At 36.2% G+C, this 27,183-nt stretch overlaps 1 protein-coding gene across 6 annotated transcripts in view; it reads left to right on the plus strand.

Moving 5' to 3' along the window:
• Nucleotides 1-11,360: 11,360 nt before the first annotated feature.
• SLC6A15 (solute carrier family 6 member 15) overlaps nt 11,361-27,183 on the plus strand; it is a 39,057-nt gene continuing 23,234 nt past the window's right edge. The window contains exons 1-4 of one of the 6 annotated variants that reach the window (XM_083815671.1): nt 11,521-11,658; nt 15,093-15,282; nt 18,066-18,214; nt 21,195-21,668. In XM_083815671.1, the coding sequence (XP_083671797.1) occupies nt 21,380-21,668 (289 nt within the window). In that variant the 5' untranslated portion in view covers nt 11,521-11,658; nt 15,093-15,282; nt 18,066-18,214; nt 21,195-21,379. Of the gene's footprint in view, nt 11,659-11,678; nt 12,284-12,307; nt 15,283-18,046; nt 18,215-21,194; nt 21,669-27,183 lie in introns of those variants that run through there. The other 5 variants (XM_083815669.1, XM_083815668.1, XM_083815672.1 and 2 more) reach the window with 5 other exon arrangements.

Consider the following 27,183-nt stretch of genomic DNA (forward strand, 5'->3'; position numbering starts at 1 on the left):
AGGAAAGGAAAGGAAAGGAAAGGAAAGGAAAGGAAAGGAAAGGAAAGGAAAGGAAAGGAAAGGAAAGGAAAGGAAAGGAAAGGAAAGGAAAGGAAAGGAAAGGAAAGGAAAGGAAAGGAAAGGAAAGGAAAGGAAAGGAAAGGAAAGGAAAGGAAAGGAAAGGAAAGGAAAGGAAAGGAAAGGAAAGGAAAGGAAAGGAAAGGAAAGGAAAGGAAAGGAAAGGAAAGGAAAGGAAAGGGAGGGGGAGGGGGAGGGGGAGGGGGAGGGAAGGGAAACGATCAAGTATCAAGTATTGTTATGGCTTTATAAAATTATAAAACAATTTATAAAAAGCATTATAAAATACTACCAAATTAATCAGTGTTACTATTTAATGGTCTTTATAGATTAACTTCTTGCTAAGAAAATATTTAAACAATAGATAAAATACAAGATCCAGGACTTTTGTATACATATTTAACTCTATTTGAAGCTTTTCAGTAAATAAGAGGGGAAAAAATGTGTTGTCAAAGATAAAACTTTATTTTCAATATTGTTCTCATAGGTAAATAGAAATAATGAAGTAAATGCAAAATGAGGAAAACCAAATTTTGAATAAATAAACTTGTGCTGATATTGCTTACCCCAAAACTTTTGATTAATTACTATAACATAAATTAGTACATTATTAGTTGGGGGTTTACAACAGCGTGATTAACCTCATTTCATATACAGGGAAACTGAAAGACAAAAAACTTTAAAATACTTGTTCAAAAGATACATGGAAAACTGATAAAGACAGTATTAATGCAAAAGGGGCAAAAGTTTTTTTTTTTTTTAATAATACCATTTAGATGACTAAAAGGGATTAAAAAAAAAAAAAGAGGATGGAAAGGAAAAGGAGGAGGGAAGCTCATCTCAATAGTAAAATCTAAGAAAGAGAAGAGACAATCATGAACCAGATGAAAAGTCAAGACAGAACAGTACATTAAGAAACATGATAATGCCTACAAGACAGAATGATCAGTAGACAGAAATAGGCCAGATGGGAAAGAGTCTGATAATCACTACAACATCAAAAGAGTCAGGTCTTTGTGGTTAGAAATTCCAAATGAAGAAGAATAAGGAGGCCTGCCCATTGAGCAGATTCAGACACAATAAAGATTTAAGATATTGACTGTAAACTGAAAAGATCTCAAATGGAGAAAAAATTACTGAGTGTTCTTCATGTCTGGCCAAACAGCTTCCTGATTTCTACTGAAAAGCATGGATAAGTAGCAGACAGGCAATATTCATAGGAGTGGAAAGTCAATGAACACAAGAGTTCTGCCAGTCCAGCAGTTCTCATAGCAGGAATCTGATCACAAATGGAGTTTTAGCACCTTGGAGTGAGAGCAAAGCCTTGCTTTGAGTACTCACATTGGTATTTGGGGTTATAAACCCTGCAGATGCAGAGCCTGCAGGCAGCAGTTTTTGGAAATCCAAATATAGTTAATGAGGCTGAACAGAAGATTTAAAGGAGATGCCCAACTGCTGGGAGGAATTTTCAGGGAAAGGACTGTTCCCAACAGATGAAGTTGATTCTGAGTCTGCAAGTAAGCCCAGGTATCCAAGATCAAAGCCAATTCCTCAGAGAATGGGGTGGGAGAGTCTCAGATAATCAATCTGCTTACATTTAGTAAAGAAGAAGAAGAAAAAAATGATAAACGGAGTGGTAAAGAATACAGAAGACAAAGAATAGTATTCTAGGAGAAAGAAAATATGAGCAGTGATAAGAATAGAACAGTAGCAAGAGCAGAAGTCAGGGATGCAAGACTGTTAGAGGAAGATTGCTTAATTTAGCTAGGAAATTGGATGAACCTCAGAGAAAATAACATATCTTTACATTAATGCAAAGACCTCTGAAAGTAAAATGAGAGACTTAGAACAGCTAGTGTAAGATATGGAACAGAGATCAAGTTAAAGATTATGTGTAGTATTCCGGAAGCTGCTGTTGAAATCCTTAATTAAATGAGAACTGAACATAAATAAAATATATTTTGGTTAAAAACAACTCTAGAGAAGAATTCAGTTTTTTTTTTTTTTTTTGGAAGGAGGGGTGGAGGTTTTTTTCATTTTGTAATGTCACAGTTCTACTATGAGCCCTCAAAATGGGACACTGATATGAAGAAATTAATATTAGTGGCAAGATAAATATTAGATCAGACTGTGCATACAGATAGAAACCATGGATAATTTGAAGAGGAATTATTACTCAATATTCAATAGCAACAGTTTCTGAGCAGGACATATGATAGATTTCCTTATTGACAAGTAATTAATGAAGCAAAAATAAGCGATTTACTTTTTTGGGGGAACAGTGAAGTTGTAAGGGAAAAAATCAGTTAAAGAAAGTTACGGAAAATTACATGTTGAGTCATCATTAACTAGTGCACTGGACTAATCAGAACGGTTAAGTAATTCTGTGACTAACTATATTGGTCTTAAAGGACCCAAGGGTAAAAATTTAGGGAAAGTTATTAGGAAAGCTTGTAGACTTATACAACGAGGAAGTACAAAATCTCTTTAAGTAAAATACACAAGAACTACGAAAGCTTGCCTGAGCTTTCAAGAAAATTGATGGTGAAACTCCTGGTGGCAAAGAGAGCTTTGCTAATGAGAATGATTAAAATGGAAATAAACCTCTACATTAAATGTTCAATTTCTGTGTAGCTGAAGGCAGCTGAGGGAGGAAAAAGCCACATTATTTCCATCTCAGAATATCTAAAGTACTATGCATGATTTTAAACACATTTTAGTAAATGTTTTAAAGAATCATCTCAGCAATTAAAATAAATATATATATTAAACTCAAGGTTTGCAAATATGTCTGCAAATAACAGGATAAACAGTGAGACTACTCATTTCACTTCAATTGTATGCAGATTTTTCAAACAAATTTGGAAGAAAAGGTAGTCAAAAAAAAAGAAATAAAAATCAGTAAGATCCTTATGGGTTTACTAAGGATGATTCCTGCACATTAGTTTCACATATTCATCTGATAAAATAGTATTTTCTTTTAACTACAGGAAATATTTTCTGAAATTTGCTAAGTATTTCTCATAATATAGAAATCATACATGCATTGTACTTATACCCTTCTGTAAAAATCTTCTATTTACTACTACCGGAGACAGACACTCTTCATGTGGGCCTATGTCCAAGTCCCGTATATAACTAGGAACAACATATGCTACATCTGTGTTGCTTTGTGCATGAGCTACTTAGCCTTTAACAGAGATGTAATAAATTAGCTCAGGTATAACACTTTGCTATTACAATATTGTAGTAAGCTATCACAATGCCTGCTGCTTTTAAGACCCATGCTAAAATCTCTTCACTCTGTGCATGACTAATGAGTGCACATGATGCATGAATATTTTTCTATATTATCTTTCATTGCTCTATAAGACCTACTTTATACACGCTGCCAAAACAAAGGGAGAAAGGGATAGCATTGCTCTCCATAAATACATAATGACACATGAAATACAGAGACAGAAAACTGTTTAAAAACTTTTTGGCACAAGAACAAATGACAGTGAATAGACTGTGACTAGATACTCAAAGAAAGCCTCTAACCATCCCAGGAGAGAAGTTCGGGACCAGCTTTCAGTAAGATGTGGTCATGAAATCTAAGTAGTTTTAAGACTAAACATGATAAACTTGGGGATGTGCTTATGAAGGTAAGTTGATGATGATATAATGGAACTGGATTTGGTAATGCAAGTTCTCCTCTCCGGTTCCTTACTTCTGTGAACGAAACAGAATATCTTGGTCCCCACTCCCTGACCTTAGCTTCTGGGCCAATAACTAAATTCTAATTCTGTGAATATCCTGTAAGATTACTTTTCCTCAGATTTATGACCGTAATGATTTCAAATGAAATGATTTGAAATGAATTGCTTGTGGCTTTTGACAGGATGATCAAGCGGTGCTTGATTCTTAAGGTATTCTGCTTAAGGAATATGGAGTACACCAGTCTGCAAAAAACAGCCCCTTATACCACAGATTTTTAAGGAGTTAAAATGTAATTTCCATCCTTAACCATCAATAAATAAAGTGGCGTGTGTAAGGCATGGGGAAAATCTAATACAGATTTGATATTTACTCCCCAGTTGTTTTGCTGCAAGTGGTAGATTCTGTGGCCAGTAATGGATTGCAGGATTGCAGAAATGAGTGAAGACGTACATTTGGCCTTGTCAGTCCTGAGATCAAGAAATGTGTTTGGATTTTCTCAGCCCACCAGCTTGTGACTTGGGGTCATATGTTAAAATTTGTTTAGACTGATTTGTCCTGAAGCCCCTCACTCAGACATGCAACACATAGCCACAGACATTTTGCAGCTTCTCTTTAAAACATACTTTTCTTCAAGCAATGTACAGATTAACATGGGTTTAGCCCACGCTAAATCCTAGATCCATACATTTTAGAATATATTTTTGTGGGGCTAGAATTTCATTCTGGCTCATCTTCTTATAAGATGAAAAAACATAGTAAAACACAGTGAAGGTATATGTTTAAAATAGACTATCTGGACGAAACATAAGGAACAATTCTGAGCATCATGTACTGTTTCAGGCAAGAATTGAGCAAGAATACCATTCAGAACTGAGTCGGCAGTACAATACTCAAAATGTGGAATATATTGTTACTCTACAAGCAAAAATAACTTTCTTTGGAGGGTTATCCTGCAAGCATTAAAACAAACAAACAAACAAACAAAAAAAATCGCTTAATGCTATTTTATCACTTCCTTCAAGAGTTATCATATATTCATGAACAGATCATCTTTATGCTTTGCTATATATTTTATGTGATGTGATGCTTATATATGTGTGGCCTAAAAGATAATGATAATATTTTTATTAGCTTCATTTTAAATGTGTTAAAACTGAGGATATGACAAGGTGAAAGCATTAGACTTTTATTTAGACATTTAATATTATGAATGCAGTGTTGCAACGCAAACCTGCATAGACTGTTGGTGCAGAATTGTGTAATTCAGTAAAATGCTGGCCTCTTCTTATTCAAAGTAATTGTTGTCTTAAGTCGGACCTATCAATGACATCCATGACAGTGACATCTTCTTCAGTCTTTTGCAGCAGAATTATTTTTTTCTCCATGTCCTGAGTGGCCATGTTAGAACACTCTGTAGAAATGTACATAAACTTGCCTAAATACATTTGAAATTTGTTCAGTTATTTACATGTAATTCTGAATTACGTTAATTGAAATAATAGTCTCTACCTGTTACACTGTATTATCAAAGTACCAGTTTGAAAAAAATACATACCCAACAGTTTTCTGGAAAATGTCGCATCTTGAATATAACATATCATGAAATGAAACTTCTTTGAACTCACATACAATTTTTATCTGTTTCATTTTTTTTTCTTCTAGTCTCAATGGATTTGGGGAATCAGAAAGTATTTCCCTATGGTATGATTTTATTGGCATGATTTTATGTTTTTATAGTAAACCTACTGGTGTTGACGTAATATAATTTCTGAGATTCTCAGTGTCTTATACAAATGAGCATAATACATTGAGTCATTCCTTAGTAAGCAGTAATTTCTGTATTTCCAAAACCAAAATTCAGAAGTTATAGCTATGCTTACAATTTAGTGATGCTTTGTATCTAGCTGAACAATACTTTGAATGCTATTTGTTTCTTTTGTGAATGAAATGGGGTACTTTTAAAATTTATTCTGCTGGAGAAATGACAGTCAATATAATGTTCCATCTATTATACCTACACCTTTAAGTTAAGAGAAAATTAAATTTTAAATACAGTTTTTGAAAACTAAGTAGTCAAACCCTCAACTTGTAGTGTTCTTGGAAATGAGTACTTTAACCTCTATACCCATCCAAGCTTCACAATGCATTTTGACTTGCCCCAAACTGGAGAGTGAAGTGCCTTCCTAAATATTTTCAGAACACAAATGCAAGGGCACAGTAAGCAGACCTGGGCTCACTCTGGCCAAAGAGATAATTCATGTCCCAAGGCATGAAAATTTCTTTCAAATCCCAATGAGATGCCACCTCCTAGTGAATGAGATGCCTCCTCCTAAGAACAGATAGCCGAATTCTGCGATAAGAAGTCCTGAGGACTTGTCAGGGGTTCTGTATATTTACTTTCCGAGCAAAAATTCCTCAACAGGTCCATTACCACAAAATCAATGAAAACAGGCAACTTACATAAAATACTTGCACTGTGTCATGTCTGTAATCCTTTTGCTACCATTGGAGACAAGGCATATTATTAATTCCATGAATCACCAGTAGATCACCAGTAGTTAACCAAACAGGCTTACATTTAAAACAAACAAACAAACAACAACAACAAAGTAAAAAAAGGTTCAGATGTGATTTACAATCACTGGATCATGAGGCTTTTTGAAAAATATGGAAAAAAAAGACAGACCCTTGAAAACTGTAGTTATTATATAATATGTTAAAAAGTTCATATTTTTTCTTTGTCTATGATCTATTTCAGTGTTTTGCAACTGTGGCTAATGTTTAGCATAACCTATTTTATTTTTCTACTTGCTGTGCACTTGCTGGGTGATTTATTAACTCCTTGGACTTACCCTCAACCCACTCAACCACATTATTTTTAAGTTTAGTGTCTGGAAATTTCATTTGTATACCGTGATATAAATTCTTGTATTTATACCTGCTGTTATATCTTCAAGAACAGAAGATTTGGCTAAGTAGCTGCTAGCTTTTTATGTTGCTGCCATCAACCTAGTTTTGATGATATCTTTCTACACTGTCAAAGGTACAGAGAATGTCTCCATTATTAGAATTGTTATCTTCATTTTCCACATTTTCACAAGTAGTGTAATCATCTTTGTTAGGTATAACTGCTAAACATGATTTTATATGAGTCTTCTGCTTGGTTTGGATGCTAGCTTAATATATCTTTTATCTGTAATGAATCTGGTGGTGCTCTGAGCATCTGGAATTTGTTTATCTTTCCAGTATTCTATCATTTAATAGGATGCTATTGCTTCAGATTAGGAAGTATTTATGATGTTTTGCTTCTCCAATAGGTGACAGAAGGGCACACTTAATCTGGCCAGATTTCTATGAAAGCTCAAAACTTCTAGGACTTCATTTCTAATGTTATTCTCTACTAGAATGAGGTAGGCAGCAACTTCTTAAATTGGGTTGCTTGGACACTGAAATCACCATCAAACCCAGCTTCCTGAGTTGCTTAAGTATATATTTAAGACACGAAGCCTGCAGACAAGATTTAACTTTTAGAATGTTCCTCTGTTTTGTCCTCTAAAATAAGTTAGTAGTTAGAATTTATGGGTGTAATTGTAAAAATATTTCAGTCATCTTCTCAGAAGACTGATAAATACTGCAGTGAAGTTACACACAGTGTAGCAGACAATCCACATTTTTGACAACATGGACAGAGATGTGTTTGATGAGGTCAGGAAAAAGGAGCAAATCTCTTATATCTGTTGATATTTTAAAACAAATATTTAGAGATGAAAATGCAAAAAGCCATTTAAGTATAGACAGACTTTAAGGATTCCATCACTGCTGCAACACGTAGGAACAACAGCCGCAGTTTATCACTGCTCCCACTAGTTGACAAAATCTCAACAGATTCCTTCCCTAGATAGATATTAAAACACCATAGCTTCTGACCTGATCAAGACATCTTGCTTGTAGCTCATCATTTACGAAAGAATCATACTGAAGTGTACAATAATGTTTGTACATCTGCTAAAAATACTTAGCTGTTGTCCAAGGAACTTTGCTTAAGTCATCAGGTTGTTCTATGGTGAAAAAGCTTTGTAGGGTCAGATTGAATGTAATCTTGTCTGATATTTTCTTATTTTTGGAAGGATAGGTCAAGTTAGGCAAAAAATCCAAGAATTTTCTCTCCTATGCACCAGTTCCCATTAATACAATCAGAAATGTGAACACCAGTATTTGGACATGCTTTAATAAACTGAAAAGCTATTCAGTTTTCAAAAAAAGAGTGTTTCAAACTGGTTGAGACTTAGACAGGACATTAACAAATGATGCTGTCTAGAAGTGACATTGGCATTGACAATAGGCATATAGAATTTATATTAAACAGCAGCAACAACAACAGATTTTCTTGTTGGATTTCTATCAGAGTCTGAAAGTAGCACAGGATCAAAATTCAGGCTGAACATGATCCTTAGAACAATCAATTTGTTGTCCATGTACAAAACTCTGGATTTCCTATTGACAACATATCTGGCTTTTTGACGGTTTTGTGTGTAGCATCTACATACTTACTATGCATCAAGTCATTATTTTAAATCTGTAAAAATAAAGTTTTGGTGTAAAGCAGTGTCCCAGAGACTTAAGTCATCATTGTACAGCTGTAGTAGACTGGTGAAATATCTAGCATAGCGGATAATTGCTGATGTAAATCAGCTTACACACTATTCTGAGTTGCAATAGCTGAAGCTAAAAATCAGAGCTAATAATGAGAGAATAATAAGGAGAGAATACTAACAATACTGGCAATTTCAAAAAGCGTGAGATGTGGTATTATCTGATTTCATATAGCCACCATGTGAAAAAGCATTATTTACATGCACTGGGAATTTTACCTATACTTGTATACAACAGGTTCATTTAACAAGAACTATTTTTTAAATGAAGCACTATGCAACAGACTCTACAGAGAAGTCCTGAACAGGTTCAAACCACTAAATAGTTCACATCCTGGCAGTTCATGCCCTGGACCATGAATGAACCTTAGGGACGATTATAACCAGTAATGATGACAGTCAGTTATGATTATTTCAATTCAAATTTACTATGTATACTGACTTATATTTATTCCTGTTTTGGTATGTGCTTGTTTACTTCATCTTAGTTTGAAGAATGTTATTTCTATCTTTCACCTATAACAGAACAACATGCCATCACACTAATGAACATAAATAGTTCAGGGCAGAAATGATTTTTATAGATACTTGATACTTGATATTAATTAAGACTGCAGTTATTCAATAGTTAGAAGATTTATAAAAATACGTTTTATTAACTTAGTAGTTTTTTCAGGCATGCTTACTTCCAACAAAACTACAGAAGAACCGGTTGTATTTAAAATTGTTATGCAAGTGACAAGACAGTAAAACCCAGAAGTAAAATAAAGCATAAAATTAGTATAACTGCTATCTAAAACATTTTCCTTCAAACAGGGCACATTCATTTTCTCCACTTGTGCATTTTTTATCTAAAGTTTAGGCAAGGTAGAGGTTTTTATACACGAGCATCTCAGATTTGCTTTAGGATGTTTCTCATGCTGGCATTTCTTGTTTTCAACTTAGGCTGTTTCTCTCTGTCCACAAATCTCCTGAGTCACAAGCACAGATACATTAAGAGTCTAACCAGCAAATGAGGCATTCTTTCTGCATGTGTAGGCTCTTGGCTTACAGAATGATAAGTTATCCTCCAGTGTAGCTCAACACTAAGTTGTCATTGCAACCTTCATGTCCATCAGTGGCTTCTTGTGCTTAAAAAATGGCAAAAAAAATAGCAAGCTACTTTTGTTTCATATTTTCATCATTTGCACATGGAAAAAAAAGTGCTTCTACTTTATAGGAGCTGGAACTATGTGCCTTTTGAAGATTAAACCAAAGTGGAATTTAAAGATGGTTGTTAAAAGTTCCAATAAACTTAATACAAATATTACAAAAATTATTGCAAGATTTTCAGTAAAACCATCTAATTTACAAGAGCTGCAAAGCTCTAGCCCACCTATTCAGAATGTAGATTGCTAGTTTAAAGTAAGTCTGAGGAAGATGAAAATATTGCTGTTGAATGCTTACTACTGTGTTGTTTTATATTTGCCTCTTTAATTATAATAGTATGTGAAGAACTGCAATTGCTGAAAACAAATTCTAAATAACTGATGATATGTTTGGTGAACATTAAAAACTGCATGATGCCTTTCTCACGGTAAAATTAGTCATCAGTCAATAATTGATGATATCATTAAAGATCTAAGCTTGCTGTTAACCGTACACAGAATTTAAAAGAATCCAGGAATGACCTTTACTGTGTCAATTAACTATGCAGTCATATGATACGGTTATCTTTATTAGTTAATTTACTTTAAAAAGTGTAACTCTTATAATCTGGCAGTAGAAAACATAATTTCCTCCCCTTTAGTATAAAGAAGTTTAGCTCACAATTAGAACCTTCTTGAGGTAATTTCATTTTTACTGAGTTCCAAATAAGATTAAATCACGAGATGCAAAATATATTGCTTGCGGGAGTATTTTTAGACATAACTGAAATACAGCCTGTGGAAATTCTCAGTTGAGTGTACTAATAACAACATGGAGAAATACACCATAGTGTGACGAATTACTTTTGATGATGGAGATGAAGTTTGCAGGACAACTTTCTGAGTAAGATAAATGGGAAGTGCAAATCAGCTGGTGAGTCCAAATTTCTAACTCTTTGAAGAAAAATCTCTTCTTGTTTGTAAGAAAGTTTTTTTTTTTTTTTCAGCATGTGTTAAGATTGAAGTTGATGCAATAGTTATTCAGACAACATTAAAAAGGTTTGGTCTTCATTTCATCATGCCTATCTTCATCAAAGTAAATATCCCTTTCTTTTCTGGCTGACATGCCTTTGAACTGCTTACTTTCTTGGTTTTATTACAAGCCTTCCTTTATAGCCAGAATCAATATATATATATATATATATTCCAGAAAAATGCACACACACACACAGAAAACCAAACAAACGACAAAAACAGAACCAAAAAACAACAAAAACTGGTAGAAGGCCAGTGGACAGGCTTAATGACAGGAAGTTTCAGGGGAGGAATATCCCAGCTTCATTGTCATGCGGTTTGTGGCAGCGGTGAAAGCCTGAGCTGCAAGACTTGTGCGCCATCACCACGGGCGATGGTTGGTGCTTCTGTCCTCCCCAAGCTTTCTCTCCATCCCTTCTTCACTCAACATCCCTCATCCCCCCAGCTGCCTGCCGCCTTCCAGCACGCAGATGGACCCACTGCGGCCGCCCTTCTCCTGACCGATTCCCGTCCTTCCTCAGCCCCGCGCTCTCAGCCCCCTCACTCTTCCTCCGGAAAACCTCCGCCATCTCCCAGGAAACCTACACCCATGCTGCCGTGCCGGGGCTCCGCCGCCGCCCTGTGTCCTGCTCCCCCAGCCCAAGGGGGCACCGCGGCGTCGCCTCTCGCAGCGGGGTCCTGCGGCGAGGCCGCGCTAGAGGCGCAGGGGCGGCGGCGCCCGCGGCGGGCGTCTCCATCCTCCTCCTCCTCCTCCTCCCTCGGCCTCCTCTGCCCTCCTCCCCGCCAGCCCCCGGCGGAGGAGATGCTGCTGCAGGCAGTGTGTGTGTGGGGGGGGCGCGCTCCTCCCTGCGTCAGGAGGTGCGGCTCCCCCGGCCCGCCGCTGCCCTCCCCCTGCCTCTCCCCCCGCCGCTTTTATGTCTGTCTTTAAACGCCGCCGCAGCCGGGGCTGGCCACATGTGCCTGCCGTCGCCGCCCGGCTGCCGCTGAGCCCCGCGCCCGCGCAGCCCCGCTCGCTGCCCCGCGCCCGCGGGGGCACCCGGCCCCTTCCCGCTGCCGGCGCCCGGCGAGCCCCGCGGGCGGAGGAGGTAAGGCGGCGGCGGAGGCGCAGGCGGCAGTGGCCGGTCGGGTCCCTCGCGTGTGCGCCGGGCCGCCAGGAGGGGCCGGGGGTACAGCGCGGTATCCCCCTCGGGGGACAGCAGCGAGAGACCGCCCGCTGGAAGCCGCCCATGCGGTTTTAACGCAGCGGTGGGTTAGGTTATAAGGGAGCGCGGTGCTCTTTATTTATTTATTTATTTATTTATTTATTTATTTCTCTCATTACTATGGCGAGGGATTTGCATCCTTTGCCTACCACGAGTGACAGCAACCGCATTCATCTCCCTCGCGTGGCGCACGTAGTGACTGTGCAGTGTGCCTGTCGGGGAAGGACGGGGCGAGGGCCGGCAAGCGCGGAGTGGGGGTGCTGCCAGTCCCGCCGGCAGCGGCCGCCTGCATCCTTGTTCCGCTCCCTTCCTCCTCCCGCAGCCGCGGAGGCAGCGCCCGCAGGCTGGGCGGAGGCCGGTGCGGAGCCCGGCGCTGCAGGGGCGGAGGCGCCGCCCGGAGGGGAGAGGCCGGGAGCCTTCCTGCGCCGCCGCCCCCCGCCCGCATCCCTCATCCCTGGAGGGGCCGGCGGGCTCTGGGCTGGTGCGCCCCGGTGTCAGCCATGTTTGGGTGGGTATTGTAATGAGGACCTTTTCCCAACCGCGGGGCGTCTGGGGCTTGTTTTCCGTTCAGGATGCGAATGGTTGCAGCCCATTGCAACATTCGCACGGCGACGGGTCCACGGTTTTCTTACCGTGATTATTTTTTTTCCCTACTCTATTTTCTTATAATTCCTTTTAGTTTCCTATTCCCGTATTTGGTGGTTTTGTTCCGATTTCGCTTGTGTTAGAGTGAACTGGGATTTCTTTGAGGTGCTTTGCTTTTCCTGTGGAAGTAAATGAGATGACTGAAATATGCCTTCACCGTCACAGTCTTGCCAAGGAGAGGTTGTAATAGGATTTATTCCATTTCAGCAAATTGCACTATGTTTTATTTGTAAAAGATGTAGTCAAGACCTCACCCTTATCAGCCATTTTATTTTGTCTGCGTGATATTGCTAACATATCAAGCTCAGTGCCGTAGTATTGATTTCTAAGAGAAGCCTAATTATTTTCAAATAGTAAGGCACTGTGAATATGCTGTTGTCACATACTGTAGGATTGGGAGCCACATCTCTGCTCCCCTCTCCAAGAAAAGTATAAATGAAAAAAATAAAAATTTAATTATCTGATGTAATGTACATATGCACTGGATGTATATTCTGATGTATATTCTGCTTTCTCCAATTGATAAAAACTTACATCAATATACCTTTTTTTTTTTTTCTTTTCTGTTTAGCAGTGTGGTTTCTAGATACTCATTATCAAGATCTTATTAAAAAGGCAACTTTACAAAATAAATAGATAAAGAGAGCTTAATTTTGTCTTGGCTAATATACAAGATTTTGGTTTACACATAGAATATGTTAAGATAATGTTAGAATTACAATGTGATTCTCCATTTGATGCATATCAACAATTCCCTTGGGATTCAGTTTTGCACTTCAGATTCAAGAACAGAAAATCCCATTGGTTTTGATTTGTGGATGAAAAATGAAGCCATTTAATTGCTGTTCAGGTCTGCCACTGATAGTGAAATTGAAGAAGTCAAACTGCTGAGACACCTCAAAACTACTTTTGTGGGATGAGCTGATTCATGTTGACCTCTAGTGTGTTGTCATTTTTACAGTTTTCTTTTTTCTTACAAGCAAAAGTAGTAGTGCAGATTAGGACCATATAGTTTGAACAACTCTGTCAACTCTTTTTTCTCTTCTGTATATTGCAAAAGCCTGTATGCACAAAACTTTTAAAATGTTGAATTTATTGGAAAAGAAAAAATAATCACAGGTTATTAAGAAAAATGTTTGGGAGATAGCAACAAGAAACACAATCTACTAATTACAGGTAATTCTTTTGGTATGAATTGCATTGTTATGTTTTATTGGAATAGTTGCTGTGTGAGTGGTATAGAATTAAATTGCTTGAGAAGTATTTGCAGCAGGAATCTTTTTGGGAAGATAGTTTTTCTTCTGAAAATCTCTAGTACACAGCCAAGAGTGTCCACGATTTTAAGTGCATGTGCATCTACATCCCCAGATGATCCATCGCACCAACTTTTTCACTCATATAAAGGTATAATGTTCTTGCTTGAAAAGACAGTATCTATTGGTTTTTGGAAGAACAGTTTTGGGTCCTTTGCTCATAAATTTTATATATCTGCATGCCAATAGATTGTAATAAATAAATAAATAAATAAATAAATGATCAGTAGCAGCTTTTCAGTGTGACTAAAGATCTCTGTATTCTCAATTGGTTGCAGAAGAACTTTGACATATTAGTGGGTAACATCTCAAAACTTAAGCAACTCCATTCTTCCTTGAAATTTAATTCAAAGTAGCCTTGCTGTTACTCGGGAAATGTTCTAGGAAAAAATACAATGACAAATGTTAGCTGAATGTTATTCTTCTAAGGAGCTGGGTGCACAAAATGTGGCAAGCGCATACTAAGTAGCATGAAATAACATTGGTAACTGTTAGAAGAGTTTTAAGGGAGTGGTAATAACTGATCCGAGCTACCCAGAAGCCTGCAATGTAACATAATTCTTCTTCACTCTGAGACTTGTGGTTCCATATTTGCTATATGGAAGAAAGAAAAGAATAAGGTCGTGTAATGCTATGTACAGCAAAGCCTTGAATCTAGTTCATGGTGGCAGTAGTCTTATCTTCCACTTTGGGAAAATAGACTTCTGCTGTTGGCAAATGCTATTATTTTTGTATTTCAAGTGCCAGAAATTCATACTGCAGTGCTAATGATTCAGCATGCTCTTCTTATGCTAAAATGGAGAAGTGATGGGAAATGGGAATAGGGAGTTTCCAGCATAGGATTTTCTATAAGGGAATTTGGATTAATCACTTTCTTTTTAAATTCAGGGATTTACTCTAATTTAAGCTCAAAGCATGATTTATGTCATTAAATTAAACAATCAGATCTGAGGAGAACCAAGATTTGTGATAAACTGTCTATGAACAATTCATTTTTTTTGCTTATGTGTAGAAAACAAACGAAGAAGAAATCATATATATATACATAAATATATATATGTATTTTTCCCCAAGGACAACCTGATTTACTTATTGATCCATTCAGATGCACAGAGGGGAGAAAATTAAGGTCTTAGGGCAACTATATATCTGATAACGTCTAGTTTTCAATACTACATTTTGAAACTTAATAACTTCAGTGTTTAAATGAATTCTTTAATATATTTTCATATTCCCATCTCAAAAGCATGATAAGATTTTACAATAAAATCATGGTCATGGTGTAGTTTATATGGTTAATATAGAAAATAGAGGTTTTATTTCATGTTGCCAACAGTTATGACTTTTTTACTTCACCAGTGAAAAGTGAAGTATCTTCAGAATTGCTAGCATTACTTCACACAACTTCAGCTGGAAGAGCAGGATCTACTAAATTTGAGAGTTTCCTCCATCTGAATGGGAAATTACAGATAGCACACCCCGCAAGTCTGTGAAGTATTTCAGTGAAGTTGACTGTGAGAAGAAAATGCTGAGAAATCTATGAAAGCTGGTGAGAAACTACTGTAAGAGGAATAAAGTTCAAAGATTACATGCAATGAAAAAGAAAAAAAAAAAAAAGGCCATTCAAGAGCTTTAAGTTGTTACATTCTTTCTCAGATATTTCTGTTCAGACATTGATGTTGAAGAAATTGAACATTTCTGGGAAGAAAATCTTACTCTTGTTATCAAACCATTGTGTTTTTCTTAAAACTGTAGAGAGTGTTCTCCAGTAACTAGACTTCAGGGAGACTAGTCTGAGGTAAAAATTTTCATCAGGTTCTTGATGCATGACTGGAAGAACATTTTATTGGAACTGAGAACAAATTTCCCGGTAATATTAAGCAGACCCAATGTCACTGAAGTTTGTATAACTACCCATATTTACAGCAAGACTGAATTTAATCTTGTGTCTTTAAATATGGTTGATTGCAAGAAGAAAATGCTGAGAAATCTATGAAAGTTGGTGAGAAACTACTGTAAGACCAATAAATTTCAAAGGTTACACACAATGAAAAGAGCAAAAAATTATATTTGCTATAGTCTAAACGATTTAACTTTATAGAGATACCAGAATCAAGAATATTCTTTTTGTTGTTGTTTTCAAGTTTCCCATACCCCACAGGTTTTTGTTTATTTATTTTTTTAAAACACTGTAGTGTAGTGTCTGTGGTGTGCATTAGAATGTCTCAGATACATTTATCTACACTCTTCAGTGATGCTGTTTCATTGCTCAAAATATAATTATCTTTCATTATGGTCGAGTTAGGTACCTCTTGAATCTATATCTGTTACTAACAGGCTGCATTAAATGGACGAGGGCAAAGTCCTATATCATGTAGTTTGATATACTGAAGAGCAGAATAATGGCTGCTTGAGTACGTAGGTAAAATGAACTTGACTAGGCAAAAAGAGTATGGTGCATATTCTTGCTTCCGCCAAAAGACATAATGCTGCATTGCAGCACTAATTCAGTCTGTTAAGTGTGTACTGTAACACAATATAACTCTTGCTGAAATAATTATCTATCTGTACACAGATTCCCCCAGCAATAGCCATTCTTCACAGTTCAGTAATCCCACAAAACCAGGTTTGCAGTCTTCTTTCTCTCTTAGTCAGACATGACCATTAGCTGCACCAATTGTCTGATTCCTTTTTGCCGACTCACAACAGTCTTTTTCTGCTAAAATTTAGTCCTCCCATTTTCTGTATTGGTTGTTTCAATACACTGCCTAGCTTTTATAGGTTTCCTTTAAGGTGCAAAAGCTCCTCTTCACTTTGGCATATAATTCTCAACAAGTAATTTCATTGACTGAAACCTTGGACATGAATGTCAGTCAAGATATTTTCTGAATGTCTGCCATGGTGAGTGTTTTGACTTTTAGTTCTGTGTCCTCTACTGAATCACCTGTTTCATCACTTGGAGTCAAGGTGGAGCTTTTGTCAATAGGAATATATAAGCTTGTGGTAATGCTCGTGCACTGTGCTGCAACAGTCTACCCTCAAATCTGAGAGATATATTGCTTTTTGGTATCCCTCCAGCAGCATGGTCATATGTTGACTGCTTCATCTGAGAAGATCAATGAGCTCCAAAGAAAATAACTTTTTTTTTTTTCCTTTAACGTCAAACATTGAATTAAAAAAGGTATCCATTCTTTCCTTTTTCCTATTTTTTATGATGGTACAGTAGCATATTAAGACTTCTAGAACGTTATTTTTTTCTGAGCTTGTTTGATATTCCTTTATGAAGTACAGACACATTATTTCTTTTCCTTTTTTTCTCCCGATTTAGGTGAAAATTGAAACCATTTTTGATCAAAGATTTGAGGATTATGTCATTTATTAAAATCTGAATGTAAATAATTCTACTGAGATGCTTTGATTAGATGTAAAAACATGATAACAGAAATAAATTACACTATGTTAGAAGAGAATGGAGGGTTTATTGGGCATTGCTTTTCAGAGAAGAATGCATTCCTTTTAAAAATGTAAAAATAGTCATGTTTTAATTTGTCAGAAAAGCATCTCTAGAAGTTCCTTAATATCAGTTATATTAGCTGTTATTATGGCATTGTGGGATGTTTACACAAAATTGCTTTGAAAATGGCTTTTTATAGTGGCTTGTTTTGTAATTGCAAGAACATGGGGCAGTTGTACTTATTCTACTTGCAAATTTGCCAGCGAGTTTTTTTTTTTTTTGGTACCTGTTTTTCTGTACAGGTTTGAAAATCTCCAGCATCATAACTTAATTGTTTATTGGTACTATGCAATTGAGAGAACTGAAAGTACTGTGTTGGTCTACGAAGTGTCTATATATTGGCATGCAGATCTGACAGTGTCTAATGAAGATGTGTCAGAAAGGAATCCCTCACTATAACCAGTGTAAAGGTGAACAGGAACAGGCAGGGTTGAACAGAACTATTACAAATCCCTTCCAAGAAAATACATATAAGAAAAACTAGGAGAAAAGGGTATGCAACAAAATGTTTCTGAATGTGTCTTCCACTGTTTTGGCTCACAGAATTCCTTTGAGTACTGCTGCAAATGCCTGCAGTTTGGTCAGCAGAGGCTTTGCAGGTCTTATCTCCCTGTGCTAGCATTTCAGAATTTGTTCCTGAACCTGAAGTAAAAAGCTGTATAGCAAGCTAAGCTCCAGATCTCCTAAGGAGCTAATTTAGGTCTAAATTCCATATTGTAAGGGATTATTATTGCTTAATCTGCTAATAATGTGGCAGTCTAATCAGGTTACTTTTCTTCTGCATGCTGATCCATTAAAGCTTGATTCTTCTCCCACAGAAGAAAATAACAGAATTCCCACTGTCTTCTGAGAAGGAAAGTTTCTTGATGTGTCAGAAAAGACTCATTGTTTTATCTTTCACTACCAGAAAGAAATAGGAATATTAACATATCAAGAACAATACTAGTAAGACATCCTAAAAATTCAGGTAATTTGATTTAGCAACTTGTTTCCCAAAAGTTTGCTCATGCTAACTCAGATTTTGATTACTGTTAATTCAATGAGAATTTTTTTTTCTAAATTTCTCTTAACTGAATTGTGATACTGTTCAGCAATTTCTGGTCTTTTAAATTCCCTCAAACAATAAAGGCAGTTGTCAGGTCAATTTAAGATTAATTTTGGATTGGAAGGATTTTACATAAGAAAAGGGATAGCATCTTTCTTTTCTGCTTTGAGTTGAGGAAAAGTCCAGAGAAAAAATATATTCTCCAGTATATGTGATAATAAAAATTTCCCTTCCATGTTTTCGTCTGACACATGACATCAGTTGAATTATGAAAAGGGTGAGTGAAACTGCCTGGAAACCAGAATTAAATCAGTGCACCTAATCCCATGACGCAGATCTAATATAGAAAAACAAAACAAACAAAACAAAACACAACAACAACAACAACAACAACAACAAACAGCAGCTTTAATAAGGCTAAGTTACCTTTTAGGCATTTTACTTCTAATCCAAAGTGCTGGTAGTCAATAGTATCGTGTAGTAATATTTTACCATATGTGGCAAGATTTAGGAGTTGGAGCTTAAAATGATGACAGTAATGGCTGAGTCTATGCTACCAAATTCTGTAACTTGTTGGTAAATATGGTGGTTTGTTATGTACATTTATTAATGATATCATCAAGGAGAACCAGTCCAATCACATAATGCTGTATTACTGCAGAAGTCTCTGTAGAAGGTAGCTAGAATTGGAACTGAATGAACAATTTAACAGAATTTGGCATGATATTTCCTAGTTATTACTTGATGCTAATGAAGAACTTCAGTTCTGTATTTGACTAGAGCCAAAGTATGTGGGAAGCTAAAATAGTATTTTATAGGTAGAAGTGCTAATGTTCAATAGTATGTTACAAAATAAAGCTTGTTCACTGATTCCTGGTTAGCCAATTCTGCTGGTGAATAACTTAACTAGATATCTCCTTATTGAGCCTTTACTTCAGGGCATTCATATCCAGACACAAGTTGAGTGTTTTCTTGTTTGCCTTCTGTATGGGTTGATCAAAGAAACAGGCTTCTGTGCAAGCCTCCTGGGGTATGTGTTAGAAGTTCCTAACATAGAGTCCTTGCACAAACCAAGTGGGACTGCGTTTTGAAAAAGTACACCTGATGGTACTGTCTGCTGAGGTAGGACTTCTCATCTGGTTTAGCACAGACTACTAGTACAGAAAACAGATTGTGAAGTCTGACAGTCGGAGACCACTTGTGAATTTGTGATGTATCCTGAAAGACTTTAGCAGTGTAATCTTTGATGCAGTCTGGACAATGAAACATACTGAATTAGAAAACCAATACAGCTAAAAAACTTGCATTGTCGCACTAGTCTGCTGAGCATGCCTCTGGCATTTTCTCAAATATTGCAGTCTATACTGTGATATTGCTATTGATAACATCCTGCTTAATGGAAAGTTAATGAAAGGAAAATTAATATGATATTGTGCTAGGGCTTGATATTTTTTATTTCAGTTTATTCTGAAGTGTAGCAATGCAGTGACTCATCTGTGAGAGCAGCTGATAAATAATATTGCTGCCCTGCAAGTCACTATATCTAAAACATTTATAGAGATATGACCTTTTAAAGTATTTTAATAAATTCTGATAAATAGCTGGTCTTTCAGACAGTAAATACCGTTTCTTACAGTTATAAAAGGATTTCAGACATACAGACAAATAACAATGTAGGTTCACCAATGCAACTTTTGTATTAAATACTTGTTTCATTTTCACTTGCAATCCCAGACTTTATTACTAATTACTGCAACTGAGAAGCTGCAGTAATTTACACTGGTGGATCAAAAGGAAAGGAAAAGTTTGGAATGTGACTAGAAGTAGTAGTTGAAGTACAAGAGTCCCAAAGCTCCATTAGGATTGTGTAAATGCTTCAACTTAATGCATTATTAGTGTTTGCATCCTGGTTCTACTTAAATATTTCAGTCACAACTACCGAACAGCGACTAGAACAGGATGTAAGGTGGTGTGCCAGAGGTGGAGTTGTTGAGAGGAGGCAGTAAAGGGAAGTAGAGGAAAAGTGGCAAGGCAGTGACTACGAGTCTAGGGAATAAATGGGAGGAGGTTCGAATGGAGTGCAGTATGCAACTGGAGTGAAGTTTAGTTTCAAAATCCTAGGAAATTATTGGAAAGGTAATTGTGCTGTCAGCCATGAGGCTGGTGATAATACTTTTGCTGACAAAGGTTTTAGTTCAGCTTTTCTGAAGTATCTTCTGGATAAGGTGTGGGCTGCATTCCAGTGGCTTAACTTCTTTCTGTGTGATCTGTCCCTGGACTCTCAAGCAGCCTTGAGGTGCTTGATCTCATGAGATATTGATCAATTATGATAATCAGTTATTGTGCTATTAGTCCTGTAACATATACAGTTCTCAGCTATCTATGAGAGAAAGAATATGGGAGAAAAAGTCTCCCTTGGTTTTGAAGTACTGGGTTCATACGATACATGAATATCTTAATTCAAGTATGATTTTCAGAAACGGCTCCCAAAATTTAATCTACTTTTTTAAAAATGTATTTTTAATAAACCTAACAGCTAAAGTAGAGATATTAAGTCAGGAAGGAATGGAACTGGAATCCTAAATTGTATATAAGGTGCATGCCTCATTGTGCCTACTAAGAAGAATCTGGTTATGCTGCCAGATGGAAATATGAAAAATTAGTCTATCAGTCTAAACAAAGCCCTCAACAAGTGAATGAAATGCATTTTATACAAATATTTAAGACCAATAAGTGAACTTAAGTCTTACAGTTTTAAAGTAGTTTAATATTCCTTTCTTCTCTTTTTGTCCTCAAATCAGAGATAAGCAGAAATGGGTAAAACAGAGCATATGATTTCTTAATTTTCTTCTGCAAGGTGTAATAATATTCTTTAATTGTTATTATTATTATTTTTCCACAGATACTTTCAGTAGGACAAACAATCAGGAACAGAAGTGCTTATTCTGATTTCCTACTATCAAGGACTCAGTTTACATCATAAATCTATTTCTTCAAGATTTTTGTCCAAGCAGAGGGAGAGCTTTCTTCAGCGCTTCTCCACCTGTCTCAATTGAACTTGACTTCTGTATTTTTCTTAGAGTACAAATGCCTAAGAACAGCAAGGTAGTGAAAAGAGAACTAGATGATGAGGTCATTGAGTCGGTTAAGGACCTTCTCTCTAATGAAGACTCTTCAGATGATGCCTTTAAGAAGAGTGAGCTTATGGTTGATGATCAGGAAGAAAAAGATGTAGATGTTGAAGAAGGCTCAGATGTGGAAGATGAAAGACCTGCTTGGAACAGCAAACTCCAATATATTCTGGCACAAGTTGGATTTTCTGTGGGACTTGGGAATGTGTGGCGATTCCCATATCTGTGTCAGAAAAATGGTGGAGGTAAGTCTTGTGACAGCAGTAGCTAAGTGATGAAGCTAACTTTTAAGATTTCAAGGTTAGCACAGATAATCACAGTAGAACCTGCTACAGCTTGTCAGATTTTTCTTTTAATTTATGCCAGAGCCTACAAGGAATAAAGCATATTCTTTTTATTTAGAGAGACATATTGGCTAAAGTAAGTAGCAGATTCTTCTTAGATTTCAGGGCAGAAAGTTTCTTACATTTCTTGATATGAACTTAACCAGGGGTCAAGCAAAACCATTCTAGGTCTTTCTGGAAGGGTTGCATTATTTAGGACCTGGTTATCGTTGTGCTGAAGTGTTCTCTATCGTATTTGCACAATAAATCCAGTCATTAAATATGCATCCACTTTAAAGAGCAAAGCAGTATTCAGTCTTTAGTATTTAGCAGTACTAAGCTTCACAGTTTTGCTTTTTAATTGCCTTTAGCTCCTAGGCCATTAGTTCATGGTTTACTTCATGGAAGAACAAAATACTGTAGGAGTAAAAAGGATTTTTTACTGATAAGTAGTTATTTAGATAATAAAATTTACATTAAGGAAATATATCTGTTTGTGCTGTTACATAGTTCTATTTTCCCAAATAAGTTATCTTTCACTTAAAATAATAAAATCAAGCGTTTTATTTATTAGCTCTATGGTCTTGAACATAGAATGAAGTAGTGGGCTGGAGGCTTTCCTCTAGGTTTAGTGTTTTATCCTATGCTGTACTGTACCCTACTATACTACATTAATGTTCATCCTATTCTAGAGAATTACTTAGCTGAATTTGAAACAAAACTGTTGCTTTTCCTTATACAAAAACTGAATCTGTGTTACAGAACAGAAAATAAAGAATAACATTTTATTCATGCTGGATTTCAGAGGTTGAATGGCAAAACTGATGTAACTGAGAAATATAGAAATGAGCCTAGAGTATAATAAGAGTATAATTCTCTATATGTTCTCTCATTCATTTTAAACAGTAGAAATTGAGGTTTTACTTTCACATCTTCCATCTCCAGGATAAAATCTAATTTCTTTTATAGTAGTTGTAAGGTTTTTTCACTCTCGTTTAACTTCCTTTTTGTTTCTCCTTTATTCTGGAGAGAACGTCATTAAATAGTTGATTTAATGGTTTGTGGGGAAGATATTTTTTTTTCCATCTGTAACAGTGATGTTAGCTGAGAAAACAGAAGTTGAATGTAGTTTCTCAAAAAACGTATTTTCAATGAATGACAACCTCCTCTAGTCTACTAGACACTATAGACTTGACCATGAATCACTACTACTTGAAAAAAAAAAATGTTCCGTTTGTTAAATTGTTTTAAAACAAACTAATTCTAGTTACAGTTGTAGCTATTAAAATACTTATCTTCTAGATCCTTTCATTCTAAGTGTGGCGTAAGGGTGTAGCTCAAGACTAATGCATTACATTGGTTTGTTTTGAATATTTGTGTTCTTTCTGAAAGTCTGCGTTTAATGTAGTTAGTTACTAATTTTGCAAGTGCATTGGATTCTGATTCAAACCAACAGGAAAAGATCTGTTGGTAAGTTTCTTAGACTATTGGATTCATATTATCAGGAGCTTTTAAAGTTACTCTGAGAGTGAGTGCAAATTTAATTCAGGTCAAATATAAATGTATTAAAAGTAATTATAACTTTTCATTTTAAAAACAACAGCAACAAAAACCCTTAAGGGAGTCAGGTATTTCATTAATCAAACTTGAAAAAATAAATATGCAATCATTTTACGCGTACAGTGATTTCAGGAACTTTCTTGTGTAGAATAGTTTGTGGAGATGCAATGTTTTCTGCATATGGCCAGGGCAAGGAGGTATTTTGCTTTTAACAGTAGTTTTGCATCATTTTAGCAATTTACAAGCTTCAGTGAAAAGCAAGTGATCATTTGAGTGAAAACTTTCTTGGCTTTCAAGTTAACTATAATGCAGGATAGAAAAGGTGATACAAAACATTGAAGCATATACGCTGGGGCATGTAGATGGACAGATAATTCTCACAGATGTGTAAATGAATAAGGGAAGAGGGGGAAGGAAGGAGGGAGGAGTTCAAACACATGGTAAAAAAACTACACACATTTACTTGAGGTTCCAGTGTTCTGCTAAATAAATGTTATTATATACGTTTCATTCTAGGTAAAATTAGTGTTTTTATACAACCCATTCAAAATATCAGTATCAGAACTGTTTTGTAGTCTTTTGCTGAGACAGCTTTACTGTAAGTTACTGTTGAAGCCTCTGAGGATAATGTAAACTTAATGGAGATTTTTATTACAACTGCTTCAGCGGAGTATATGGTAATGTCTCCACTTTTAATCATGTTAAACATTTTTCATTTTCTTCCCTGTCTTTAAACAACTTTTATCTGGCAAATACCATCAGGCAAGATGAGTCTAATAAATAGTGGTAAACCAATAAATACACTCCAAGCTTAAAACAAAAAGAAGGAGAAAAAAACATAGTTACTCATTAAAGAATTTCCTTCACAAATTTCTTCCAACAGTAAGTATTCCAAAGCCAGTAAAAGAAGGTAAACTTAACCATGTAGTAATCTTATTTTTTTTTCCTTTTTTTTCAAACTACTGAAACATAAACAACAAAATAAACATAGAACAGACACAGAAAAATAAGCCTGAATGGATGTATACTATTAGGGGATTTTGTGGAGAGAATATTTGGTGTCTACCACCCTGCTTACTGGAGAGATTTGGCTTATTTGTGGCTATGGTCTGTGTTGTGCCAACACTATTGACTTCAGAGCTATATTCTGTTTCAGTGAAGTATCTGTGTTTGGTTTGAATGTAACTTCTTTATTGGTACACTGCTACACTATTTGAACATCTATAGATATCTTTCCAATCTCTATTTTTAGTTCTGGTCTGTAGCATGAAAACAAATTTCCTCCACTTTCTTTTTGGAGATCCTTTAACAATCCTTCCTGTTGTTTTAATTCATAAGAACTCAGAAGCGTTTAATGTTTTTTATGCTCATTTAAGTTACAACTAGACTGGGCAGCTCCTTGCTGGCTTTCACGCTTGGCTCTCCCAGAAAAGGTTTATTGTAAGAGGTGACCAAAGAGGCTGGTATGCACCTGTGATAAACTTCACTCTAATCTGGGATGTAGCTGTAATACAGCAAGTATTAAGAGAAAGAAAAAGGCTGGGAAGAGACTGAGAGCCCTTCAGGGTGCTCATTTGCTTAACTTGGGATGAGAGAGCGCCGAAAGGAGTTCTAGGATCTGTGAGTGAGGGGCTGAAAGTATTCAATAAAGTTTTGAGGAACTGACTATAGATTTATGCCTCCTTCAACCTTATCTTCCCCACAGGTCCCCCTTCTCCCTTGTAGGCAGCGCCTAACCCCCCTCCGGCACTTAGCACCCCTCTTCCACTCTTCGCAGCCTAATAGATTAAAAACCTGTTTCTTTCTTAATGCCTCACAAAGGTGATTTGCATTGGAAATGAGTATACTCAAATTTAAAAGTTTTTTATATTAATCATTTTTACACTATACCACTAATTTGTTCCTATATGAAGACAAATGCATAAGCTTTTACAGATAGGCGCAGTTCAAAACAGAATTTCAAGAATAAATGTCAAGTTAGAAAGTAAAACTAGTAATATATAATTATAGCTTTTATTTTTTTATTTTTTTATTTGTATTTGTATTTTTATTTTTGTATTTTAGTCCATGTTGCTCTTTGAGCAAAAGACTATTAATAATAAAATAAATTTTGTAATAATTCCAATAGAAAAATTGACTACTCAGGGTGGACAATATCATGTGCTGGTGAAAACAAGCAGTTTCAGTGAATTCAGAGAACACACCATGCTTTAAATCATCTGGAGCTGAAGCCAGTGTGAATAGAAGGGCAATAATTAACACAGTATGATAACAACTCATTGTTTTTTAGACACTAATACAAGTCTTTGTCTATACAATATTTAATTACAGAGTCAGAGAGAAGTTACATGAGATAGGAGAACAGATATAACAGCTGTTAGCACCACACAGGACAGTTCTTCCTCATACACTCCACCCAGTTTGCTCATGCACTCAGTCCTGTTGCCTCCTTTCATTGGTTTTGGTGCTTGTCAGAGTCTTTGGATTCAGTGGAACCTGAAGTAGTTCAATCCACATTTCATCTTCACAAATATGTCCTAATCACATTTGGGTTGTTCTGGATGAGGGAGGAATTACTGAAGTTCAGGATGTTGACAGAAGAGCAAGACATTGAGGATAAAATGGAAGAGGGGAGCAGGAAGACCTTTTCCTACTGATTAACACACTCACTTGTTTTTTGATCCCTATTCTGTTCTCTGCTAGTGTACTTTATTTGTTATTTGATGACTTTCTAATACATTGACTGACCTCAAAACCGGGATGACTCCTCCCTTCCTAACTGTCTATTAAGCTGTGATATCCCTTGTGCCTTCATGTGGACAAGTGACCCTGGCCTTCACCAATATTAGCATGCTGTAGATTCAAAGCTGCCTCAGTTTCCTGTGATTGATAGTGAACCTTAAAAATAAACATCAGATCTACTCAGTCATGCAATGAGGTTAACAAATAGTGACAAAGTAGACCTATATTTTCATGCTGTTCTTTGCAATCATCTTGTGAGTAGCTTGCACACCTTTCACCTTCTTCAAGCAAAGGAAATATTTAAAGTTTATTCTGTTTGGTTAAAGTAAAAAGTTGAACTCAAATGTTACATTCACATATTAGAAGTAAACGAAATATATTTTGTTTTGTAATTTCATGGGCATTAACTTAATTGACTTATTTTTATTTTATTTTATTTTATTTTATTTTATTTTATTTTATTTTATTGTTTTTAAGATTGGTTATTTTAATATTCCTGTAATGTTAGAAAACAAAAGAACTAGTAAATAATGATAAACAGATAAAGGTGTGAGTAGCATGAAGAAATCTATAGAGGATTACCTTGCAAATACATTTTGAAAAGATTGACACAGGTGGAATCATATCAGGATGCTCTATAGAGAAGTAGTCTGGATTTTACACTGAAATATCATCCATCTGAGCAGTTAAGTTCTGTGGGCTTATAAAAACCAAAGCAGCTATTCCTAAAAAATACTGAGGAAACAATATATAAATGCTTAAAGACTAAGTAGTGACTAGATGCTAGTCTCGTTGTCTAATTTTAGTGGAATGGGAGAAAAGCAAGTATACTCATGTCTTTCCAACACTGATTATGGACTCCGTGACTTTGTTATTTAGCTGTTGATCAATAATTTATAATCAGTGGCTTGAATTCATTGAGATCTTCAATATTAGTTTGTGACTTCTCATTTACCCTATAGTATCAGACTCATGAAATTCAATTGTACCTTATTCAGTACACTGAAGACGTCTGATCTTTATTTTGGAAGCCTAATTCTTCATTAAAGCTGATTGGCAAGAGGATTTTCATCCTTTAGGCACAGTTTTGTAAGTAGGCACACCTGAACTTATTAAAACTGTGAAAGACTACTGA

The sequence above is a fragment of the Anser anser genome, assembly GCF_964211835.1.
Source record: "Anser anser genome assembly, chromosome: 1".
In the NCBI taxonomy this organism is placed as follows: Eukaryota; Metazoa; Chordata; class Aves; order Anseriformes; family Anatidae; genus Anser; species Anser anser.